The sequence below is a fragment of the Mandrillus leucophaeus genome, unplaced genomic scaffold (genome assembly GCF_000951045.1).
Source record: "Mandrillus leucophaeus isolate KB7577 unplaced genomic scaffold, Mleu.le_1.0 Scaffold109, whole genome shotgun sequence".
NCBI classification, from domain to species: domain Eukaryota; kingdom Metazoa; phylum Chordata; class Mammalia; order Primates; family Cercopithecidae; genus Mandrillus; species Mandrillus leucophaeus.
Genome location: NW_012099098.1, coordinates 1,855,659 through 1,866,409, shown reverse-complemented (window position 1 = coordinate 1,866,409; position 10,751 = coordinate 1,855,659). Strand labels below are relative to the sequence as shown.

The window sequence follows — 10,751 nt, the reverse complement described above, 5'->3', positions numbered from 1 at the left end:
AGAGCAAGACTGCATGTCAAAATGATAATAATAACAATGATAAAAAGGGCTGGGCACAGTCGCTCACACCTGTAATCCTAGCACTTTGGGAGGCCAAGGCGGGATTGCTTGAGCTCAGGAGTTTGATACCAGCCTGGGCAACATGGCAAAACCCTGTCTCTACAAAAAATACAAAAATGTGCTGGGCGTGGTGGCATGTGCCTGTAAGTCCCAGCTACTTGGGGGGCTAAAGTGGGAGGATGGTTTAAGCCCGGGAGGTAGAGACTGCAGTGAGCTGAGGTCATGCCATTGCACCGCAGCCTGGGCGACAGAGTGAGACACTGTCTCAAATAAAATAAAATAAAACAAATTAAATTAAATTAAATTAAATTAAAAGAATGCCTCATGGGGAAATGACAGTTGCTAAAACTGCGCTCTGCAGATGTGCTACGGGGACTGCGCCGGTGAAAGGATCCCATCTAGCTGGGAAGAGAAAGGAGGACAGGCGGGGTGCGGTGGCTCACGCCTGTAATCCCAGTACTTTGGGAGGCCAAGGCGGGCAGATTACGAGGTCAGGAGTTCGAGATCAGCCTGGCCAACATGGTGAAACCCCATCACTACTAAAAGTACAAAAGTTAGCCAGACATGGTGGCATGCGTGTGCCTGTAATCCCAGCTACTCAGGAGGCTGAGGCAAGAGAATTGCTTGAACCCAGGAGGCGGAGGTTGTGGTGAGTGGAGATCGCGCCACTGCACTCCAGCCTGGGTGACACAGAATAAACTGACCCGGGAAAGCTACACTTGCTGAAAGTAAATGTCCTTTAAAATGACACATGGTAAATCTGTGATGAGTCAGAGATGAAAAGAAGGCTTGAACCTCCTGAACAAAAATTTTTTTCTTTAAGATCTGGGTTTATAGAAATCATAGCCACAGAACAACTCACAGGGACTGGAGTACCACCGTGCAGATTTGACTCCAATTCTTACAAATGATCACTGAGCAAGTCACTGCCGTGAAATTTACATGGGTCACGAAATAAAAAGAAAGCCCACCTTGGGCCCTGGAGGGCCCGTCGGGCATGGGGGTGGCCGCCTACCTCGGATCTTGCTGGCGAGGTGCTCCTTGGAGGTGATGATTTGGTCCATGTCGGTTCGGATGACAGCCTGCATGGCCGGCCGCATCTGCTGCACCTTGGACAGCACCTCCTCGAAGCGCGCCTTGGCCTGCTCGTACACCATGCGGTACACGGCGTCCGAGATCTGTGGGCAGAGCAGCTGCATTGGCACCAGGGCTGAGGGCACCACTCCAGCTGTCGGTGCCATCCCCGCTCCAGGGCCCCAGGCCCACCCACCTGGATCCATTGCCGCTGCCGCTCCTGCGGTTTCCCCTTCAGCCGCGGGCTGAGCTCTGCCTTCAGCTCAGGGCCCAGCTCCTCCATCACCAGGTTGCTCAGGATCTAGGTTGAGGAGGCACAAGCCAGGCCAGGGGCTGGAGAGCGCTCAGCTGACCTGTTTCTCTCCACATTCCCATAAGCCGGGCCGCTCCAGCCCCTACCTCCTCCGCGACTGGCCCATTGCTTCATCATCCCCACTGCCCTCTCTCCTGAGAGAGAGGTCACAACACACAATTGCCACAGGTCCCAACCAATCTGCCTGGGCATCCTGTAGGATCCTCAGACTCAGGGGCCAGCCCCAGGGCCTCTGTACAGGCTATCTTCCCTACCTGGATTACCACACTCTTTCCCTGCTTTGCCTGCACATGGAAGTGTACATTTATTTGCCAAATGTCTGTTTCTCCTGCTAGACAGAGAGCTCCCTGAGGGCCAGGGATGTGTCCACATTGTTCCCAGCTGCACCCCAGCGCCCCGTCCAGGCGCTCAGATGCCCAGTAAGTGATGAATAAAACAGTGAGTATCTCCACCAGCACCGGCCCCTGCACTTGTCCAAACCTGAGCATGTCGTCTCCTTCCAAACCAGCAGCGCCCCAGAGCCTCATCTCTCTACTCAGCCCCGTGGCCCCCCCCTGCTGGGTCCTCGGGTGACTTCTGAGGTTTCCCCACCAGCCCGTCTGGCCTCACCTGCACCTCGTTCCCACACAGCATCTCCCAGGTGCCGTACAGCTCCTTGGACTGTCGGTACATGCGGATGGCATCTGTGAATGCGGGGCCCTCCACCTTGGAGTCCTCAGGGATTCCTGCCCAGGAGACAGAGGGGGAGAGGAGGTCAGCAGATGGCCCAGTGGCCTCTACCAAGACCAACTGACAACTGACCAGAACCCCCCCCACCTCCCCACACACACAGCATGCACCTCAGGAGGGGCGGCTGGGACCCCCACTTCCCTCGTCATCAGAGCAGTCGTGGTTGTATCTGACAGACAAGAGCAGTCATGACCCACCACCAACAGTGATGAGACAGCCCCCCGTGCCTCTTTAGCTCCTGAAATCCTCCCAACCACCCCAAGACCTGGGCACTATCATTCGCCTTATTGCTTTACAGATGAAGAGACAACCGGTTGGAGGCCAGGCCACGGGCCCAGGCTCACAGGGAAGGGAGTGGCAGAGCCAGGACTAGAAGCTCCCGTCCCATGAGCAGCCACCCAGAATGGCCCTAGAGGCACCCAGAGACCCTTGTTCTAGCCCCGGTTCCTCCCTGACTGCTGGATCAGGGCCCTTCGAACTTTGCCTGGAACAGGCTAGGCTGTAGATATTCTCAGCCCTGCAGGCCATAAAACCCCTCCCCCAACGCTCGCCTCTACAGTCACAGCACAAAAACAGCCACGGACCATCCAGAAACAAATGAGCGAGCCTCTGCTCCAGTAAACTTTGTTGACAGAAACAGGCCATTGGCTGATCTGGGCCCATAGGCCATAGGTTACTGAGCCTGGTTCTAGATCACTGAACCCGAAACAGCCTGTTTCATCTTCCGAACAATGGGAACAATGGTCTCACAGGTCCATTGCGGGGCTCCCAGGGCCACAGTGTAGAGACAGGAGATCAGGGCCCAGCACTGCCCTCCGCCACACTTTTTATCAATAGCTGAGGAGCCAGCTGGCTGCCCCACTGGGCCCGGGGTCTGTCCCTCTGTCCTGTTCACCGCTGAGTCCAGGTCAGTACCTGGCACAGATGCTTGAATAACTTCGTTAAAGAATGAAGCCGGGTGCGGTGGCTCACGCCTGCAATCCCAGTACTTTGGGCAGCTGAGGTGGGGGAATCACTTGAGGTCAGGAGTTCGAGACCAGCCTGGCCAATGGCGAAACCCCATCTCTACTAAAAATACAAAAATTAGCTGGACGTGGTGGCAGGCGCCTGTAATCCCAGCTACTCGGGAGGTTGCCACTGAAGAATTGCTTGAACCCAGGAGGCAGAGGTTGCAGTGAGCCGAGATTGCACCACTGCACTCTAGCCTGGGCGACACAGTGAGACTCTGCCTCAAAAAAAAGAAAAAAAAGAAAAAAGAATGGAAGGATTTACTATTAATAACAGCTAGAAAAGCACCATTTCTGAATTTTTGTCATTGTTGGTGCTGTCAGCGACCCAAACGCCAGTGAGGTGAACCCCTGAGTGAGGCGTGGACCTCCCGATTCAATGCTGGGGAGGCAACCGGCAGGAAGTTGCAAAATCTGACTTGGGGTAAGAAGGTGGTTAAACACTGCCGAGCCAGGCAGCAGGCAGGCCCCGCCCCCGGCCGCATGCCTCTGACCGCCGCATCCCCAGAGCCCAGGAAGGGGAAACGGAAGCCTGTGCATCAGAAACCCAAGGCTCCCACTGCCATGACTATGGGTTGAGTCACCACCGGCAGAGAAAAAGCCCCTCTCTGGGTCCCTCCCCTCCCCACACCCAGCTGACCACAGAAATCACTGCCTGTCAGAGCCGGGAGGGAGCTGAGCAGGGGGAGGTCCGGCCCTCATCCCTACAGCGCAGCTGCCTGGACGGGGACAGGGGCCTGTGGGAGTCTCACTCCTGCATTTCAGGGACCTGAAGTCAGGCAGGAGTGACAGGAGCAGGGCAGGGATGTTCCAGCCAGAGCAGCATGCAGAGCCCTGGGTGGGGGCTGCTCACCTGGGCCAGGGGAGGAGGTGCCCCAGACGCCCCACCCACCTCTCAGAAGGGCATGGTTCCTAGAAACCAAGTTTTGACTGGAAAATCTGGACAGTGTGTTACTTGCTGGCTCTCCCACAGGGAGAGGGAATTTTCATCCTGCACGTACCAAGTCAGGTGTGCAGGCAGGGGCTGCTTTCCAGATGGCGAGAAGGTAAGGCAGAGGGCCAGGACAGCGGGAGGGAGCCCAGCCAGCCCCAACATTTGGGACTCTCTCTGCACACCCAGCCGCCGAGTGTGACAAGTTTCAGGGTCACCCCTCCTGAGCTCTTCCCATGAGCCCAGGTCTTAGGGGCTGAAGTGTGTCTCCACACCCCCAAATTCATATGCTGGAGTCCTAACCCCCAGTACCCCATAACATGATTGTATTTGGACCCAGTGTCTTTTTTTTTTTTTTTTTTTTTTTCTGAGAAGTGCCTCACTCTGTCACCCAGGCTGGAGTTCAGGGGCGCAATCTTGGCTCACTGCAGCCTCTGCCTCCCAGGTTCAAGTGATTCTCCTGCCTCAGGCTCCCGAGTAGCTGGGATTACAGGCTCCTGCCACCATGTCCGGCTAATTTTTGTATTTTTAGTAGAGATGGGGTTTCACTATGTTGGCCAGGTTGGTCTCGAACTCTTGACCTCAAGAGATCCACACACCTCAGCCTCCCAAAGTGCTAGGATTACAGGCCTGAGCCACCACACTCGCCCTTGGTCCCAGAGTCTTAAAGAAGTAAGTTAAATGGAGGGGATGAGGATGGGACCAAATCCAACACAACTAGTGCCCTTAAAAGAATAGTACATTGGCCGGGTGCGGTGGCTCACGCCTGTAATCCCAGCACTTTGGGAGGCTGAAGTAGGTGGATCACGAGGTCAGGAGATCAATACCACCCTGGCTAACACACGGTGAAATCCCGTCTCTACTAAAAATACAAAAAATTAGCCAGGCGCGGTGGTGGGCGCCTGTAGTCCCAGCTACTTGGGAGGCTGAGGCAGGAGAATGGCGTGAACCTGGGAGGCGGAGCTTGCAGTGAGCCGAGATGCGCCACTGCACTCCAGCCTGGTCAACAGAGCGAGACTCTGTCTCAAAAAAAAAGTACACTTTGGCTCGGCGCGGTGGCTCACACCTGTAATCCCAGCACTTTGGAAGACCGAGGTGGGCAGATCACAAGGTCAAGAGATCAAGACCATTCTGGCTATAAAAACATTAGCTGGGTGTGGTGGCAGGCGCCTGTAGTCCCAGCTACTCGGGAGGCTGAGGCAGGAGAATCACTTGAACCTGGGAGGCGGAGGCTGCAGTGAGCCGAGATGCGCCACTGCACTCCAGCCTGGGCGACACAGCAAGACTCTGTCTCAAAAAAGGAAAAAAAAAGGAAAAGTACATTTCTTCTTGAAAGAAGAGAAAACACAGGCACACAGAGAAATGACCCTGTGAGGACTCGGAGAAGGCAGCCGGCCACCAGCCAAGGAGAGAGGTCTCGGAGAAACCAGCCCTGCTGACACCTTGACCTCGACTCAGACCTCCAGTTGGGAGAGAACAGATTTCTGCTGTGTAGCTGCCCGGTCTGTGGTATTTGTTATGGCAGTCTCGGGAAACTGAGGCCCCAGGCCTGGCTGAGGCTGCACACACGTCAGCTCGTTGAATCCTCAGCTCACTGTGCCCTACTTTTCCCAGGGAAAGAACGGAGGCTCAGAGAGGCAGTTACTGCTCGAGGCCACTCAGCTGGCGGATGGCAGAGCGGGGCCTGAACCCAGGACCAGCGGACTCCAGCCAGACCTGGAGACCTTCCAAGAAAGGAAACTGCATTCCTCACTCCCAGGCAGCAGACAGAGGGGGAGGGACCACGGCCAGACAGGAAGAAGCCTTGACCTCTGCATCCCAGGCCAGCACGGAGGACCCAGCACAGCCAGTGCCCCAGCTGCCTCCTGCCACCCCCAGCTGCTCCAGGAATGCAGGATGTGAAGGGGTCCCTGGGACCGCTGGTGTCCGCCCAGCTTGGCCTCCTTCCCCCCAGCCCCCACTTCCTGGCAGCCCCTGGAGTGAGCAATTCCAGGCTCCACAAATTCCAAGCCCAGCCTCCAAGACGGAGGAAGCAGAGAACTTTCTCACAGTCCGTGGGGTGGAAGGAAGGCCTGAAAGCAGCCTCGTCAGCTCCCGCCCCGGGGAGAAGGGGCCACTCGGCAGGACACCTTCCTGGCACAGGACACCCCTTCATTCCTTGGCCCAGCAGCTCTCTTGGGCCTCCCTCCGGTCCACTGCACCCTAGACCCAAGAACTCCCCCATGGCCTCCCCACCAAGTGCTCACTGTGCGTGCCAGGCTCACGGCCAAGTGCCCCACCCAGACCAGCTCTTCCCAATCATCTCTCGAGCTCAAGCTTATCATCATCCCCACTGCACACATGGGGGACTGAGGCGGCCCTTCCCAACCTTGTTCTGTGCCCACCCCCTTCCCTATCTGGCCCAGGTCACCCACCCTGCCAGGCCAGGTCAGCTGTTAGCCTTGGAAACCTGGAGAGATGGCGCCAGGCCAGGGGCTGGGGAGGCGAGAGGCCCTGGGCCAGGCAGCCAGAGCCTTGAGTGCCTCCACCCAGTCCCAGCCCACAGTTCCCGGGTCCTGGGAACAGGAGGCCCTTTGTGGGCAGCTGGGCCCAGGTGGCAGGGGCTGGCCTGACTGAAGACCTGGTTCCTCCTGCTTGGCAGATTCCAGACAGAGCAGAGGTGGCTCTGGAGAGGCGGGCAGGAGGGGTGGGGTGAGCTGAGCCCCGCGGTAGCAGCCCAGAGGCCACTGGCGCCCACTCTGTCCCCTGCAAACTTCCACCTCTGCACCATGTGGCACTGCGCCCAAGGGTGGAGCAGGGGCAGGCACTTCCCTCAGGCCAGATCACCAGGAAGCAGTTCAGTGTCCAGGACTGGGTTATTCCTTCCCCAGGAGCAGAAAGACCCCCAGGGACCCCTCTCTCCTTGGAAGACCATCCTCAGCCCTTCTGATCAAATTCCTTAGAGGCCTTCAAGGCTCTTCCAGACCTGACCCCAGAAGCCCCCCTCCAGCCCCATTTCAGGTCACCCCTCCCCGCTTCAGGGCCTCCTGCAGCTCCTCCTCCCAGCCTACCCCTACCATCTGTGGGTCTCCCTTCATGCTGGCTGCCTACCTCTGCCTGGAACACTCCTCCCCTCTCCTCTATGTAGGATGTGAGGGGACCTGGGACTGCTGCATCTCCTCCTTCAGGTCTGGGACTTCTCCTTCAGGTCTCAGCTGAAGCTGAACCATAACCTCCTCAAGGGAGCCTGCCCTGATCAACCCCTCCCCCAACACACACACACACACCCTCACAGCTCCCAGGGTGGCTCCACCCAGCACCCAGCACAGCCGTAAGCCATTGCCCTGGCATCCTCATCTGTCTATCATCTGTCTCCCCTACCAGACTGCCAATCGTAGGAGGGCATGGAATATTTCTTGCTCCCTTGTTGCACCTCCAGTGCTTAAATCCAGCCCTCCTCAGAGTAGATACTAAAAACATTTGTTGAATAAATGAGTGAGCTGGAAGAGTCACCCCATAAGTTTACAGATGAGAGAAGTGAGGCCTTGAGGGAGGCAGTAAAGTTTCCAAATCACCCTGCAGGTTGGTGGTAAAATAATAATAATAATAACAACAACAACAACAATCTTTATCAAGCATGAGGTAGACTCTGTGAATCCTCATAAACCCCCTAAGACACACAAGGCATTATCCCCACTTTACAGAGGCTCCAAGAGGTAAATCAGTTCCCTAAGGTCACATAGCTGGAAAATGGGAGAATCAGGATTGTGACTTTGTGACTCAGGGTCCAAGGGCTCAACAACCACACCGCTCTGTGAATAATTTCCTACCTTTTTCCTGAGCAGCACAAAACTGTTTTCATCAAGGAAGAAGATTAAGGGTGGTATTACATGGTTTCTTATAACCGCAGAAGGGAAATTAGAACAGCTGGTAGAGCAGGGTTGCCACACCATACTCAGCCACTAGGTGTCACCATTCAGCAATAACCCAGGTCCTGCCTCTCCCTCCCACCGCCCCTGCACCCACAGGCCGCTCACCATTGTTGCAGTGCCGGATGCAGTCCTGCAGCACAGCCTGCCACTTGTCCTGCTCGGCTTCCGTCATCATGCAGAAATAGTAGTGACGCGCATAAGGATGCCAGAGGATGAGCGGGAACTGTGTGGGGCACTTGAGGATGGGGGCACTGCCCGACTTTGCCGTGGTCCCTGTGGAAACAGTGCCCACTGAGCAGCTGCCCTCTGTGGTTGCCCTCCACCAGAGGATGGCAGAGAACTGATCCCTTGGCATCAGCTCTGAGGTCAGGCTTAGGCCCAGAGAAGGCCGGCATGTCCCAGGGTGACCAGCAAGCCAGGGGGACGGGAGCAGCCTTCTTTCTGGCTGTGTCCTCCTCAGCCCAAAACCTGAGTCCAGCATCTGTGTAGACTCATTTCTCAGAGTGGGTAATAAGGCACATCCACTCCAGTCTTGGGTTAGGTTTTAAACTGTGTAAAGCAAAAACAACACAAGATCAGAGCTCTCAGGTTCAAGAGTCAAACACTACCTTCTTGGGTTTCCCTTCAAATTTCGGCTGTGGAGGCCAAAGTGTGGCTTAAGTGTCCACATAGGGAGGGAGGCATGTGGGGAGGAACAAAATACAGCAAAAGGAATTTTTCCCTCCTTCAATTTCATTCTCAAGGATATGTAAGATCCAGCGAGATAACTAGTCCTGGGTTTGACCCTGCCGCTGTTGTTAATGATATGACAATAACAGTTCTTCTTTCTGTCCTGGCTCTAGGTTGGCCTGTATTGGGCACATAGCCCCTTCAGGGTCCACACAACACCCTGAGGGCAGTCCTCTTAGTGTCTGTGCTTTGTAGATGCTGAAGAGGCTGAGATTCAGAGGGAGGAGTGACTCGCCCGAGCAGACACAGTGAAACAAAGCCAGAGTCACACTGGAATCCAGGAATGCTGCTCATCCAAGCCCTCCATCACCACAGAATGGAGGCATGACTCTACTCTCAAGTCCCTGGGGCACGACCTGCCCCCAGGCGGGCATGTCCCCTGCCCTCTAGTTCCCAGGGATCATCAGAGAGGCCAATGTTGTTTCCGTAAGGCTTCTAGGGAATTTCAGCCAAAGTGAAGCAAAAGCAGGATACCAAAAAGAGTAACTCCTGACTAACACAGTGCTGACCCACAGGTTTATGAGGGAAGGTCACTGAACATCTCCCAGGAGGTTCTCAAGGATTTAGGGAGAGGGGAAAGGCAGACAGCGAGGTCCCCATCCACAGCTCTAAGCCTAGCTGTCTCTCTGCAAATGTGGGGCTGAAAACAATGGGCTCAGGGCCACCCCTCCCCTGGCCAGCTCCAGAGGCCTGTGCAGGGCATCGTGGCCTGGGGTGGGCGCTCCTTTACCTGGTAAGGAGTTGCCAATGAGCTCCAGGTATTGGTCCACAGAAGTGAGGATTTTGTAGCCTGCACTGTTGATGACAGCTCGTGGTGGGACCTGCCGCTCATAGGCCTGAGGGAGGCAAGAGAGATGGTCCCTAAGGGTTAAGGGTGTGGCCAAGCCCAAATCCCACCTGGCTTCAAGGCCCTACTCAGTGTGGCCCCAAGTGGGGAGGAGAGGGGAAGGAAGAAGAGGAGGCAAGAGAGGAACAGAGGGGAGAATGTCACTGTCATGGTGACTGGAGCAGTGTGGCATCCATAACAACCTAGACCCTGGCTCTGGGCTCAATTCCTGGCTTCACTGGGTAGTGTCTATGTGATGCTGAGGATAAAGTTCCTTAAATGCCTAAGCTTCAGCTTCTTCATCTATAAGACTAGGGAATCAAGAATATTCAGGATGGGGAAAACATTTTAAAATAAAAACAAAACCAGGGTAATAACCATTCCTGCCTCACAGAGCCATGTGAGGATCGAGTGAGATAATCTGCAGTGCCTGGCACACCACAAGGACTCAGCGAGCTTGGTCGAGGTGGTGGTTCTTACTGTTGCTACTGCTGCTATTACCTCTGTTCCCAGCAGCTCCACTAGTTGAGCATTTCTTACATATCAGGCCCTGTGCTAAGGGCATTGCATGCTTCATTTCACAGAATTTTCCCAATCCAAAAAGTGGATCACCCACAACTTCATACAGCTGGAAAGTAGCAGACCTAGGACATGAACTAGGGCTATCTGTCTCTGGAGCCTGGGGTATTTGACCATTACCCTGAACTACCCCCACCAACTTCCTAGGTTCTGAGCACCACACAAGTGTCCTCTAGAGGAGAATTAGGTCTAGAAACTTACACCAGTAGCAGTGGGGAAAGCAATTCTGATGGAATAGCTCATACAGCAGGGCTACTATGCTACTCCCTGCCACTAGGTGTCACTATACAACACAGTTTCTGAAAGTAGCTCAGAACCTGTAGGGTGCTGATTTGCAAAACATGGTCTCTGATATTCAATACCACCCTAGAATTTATTAGAAATGCAAATCTTTACAGGCCGGGCACGGTGGCTCATGCCTGTAATCTCAGCACTTTGGGAGGCTGAGGAGGGCAGATCATGAGGTCAGGAGATCAAGACCATCCTGGCCAACATGGTAAAACCCAGTCTCTACTAAAAATACAAAAATTAGCTGCGCATGGTGGCGCATGCCTGTAGTCCCAGCTACTCGGGAGGCTGAGGCAGGAGAATC

General features: G+C 55.1%; 1 protein-coding gene across 1 annotated transcript in view; it reads right to left on the bottom strand.

The window, feature by feature from the left end:
* The window catches only part of FAM129B (family with sequence similarity 129, member B), a 101,630-nt gene that overhangs the window by 9,923 nt on the left and 80,956 nt on the right, over positions 1 to 10,751 (bottom strand). The window contains exons 4-8 of the mRNA XM_011988355.1: positions 9,485 to 9,590; positions 8,131 to 8,298; positions 2,057 to 2,172; positions 1,331 to 1,435; positions 1,076 to 1,238 (exon numbers count right to left, since the gene is read on the bottom strand). Coding sequence (XP_011843745.1) covers positions 1,076 to 1,238; positions 1,331 to 1,435; positions 2,057 to 2,172; positions 8,131 to 8,298; positions 9,485 to 9,590 — 658 coding nt within the window. The remainder of the gene's footprint in view (positions 1 to 1,075; positions 1,239 to 1,330; positions 1,436 to 2,056; positions 2,173 to 8,130; positions 8,299 to 9,484; positions 9,591 to 10,751) is intronic.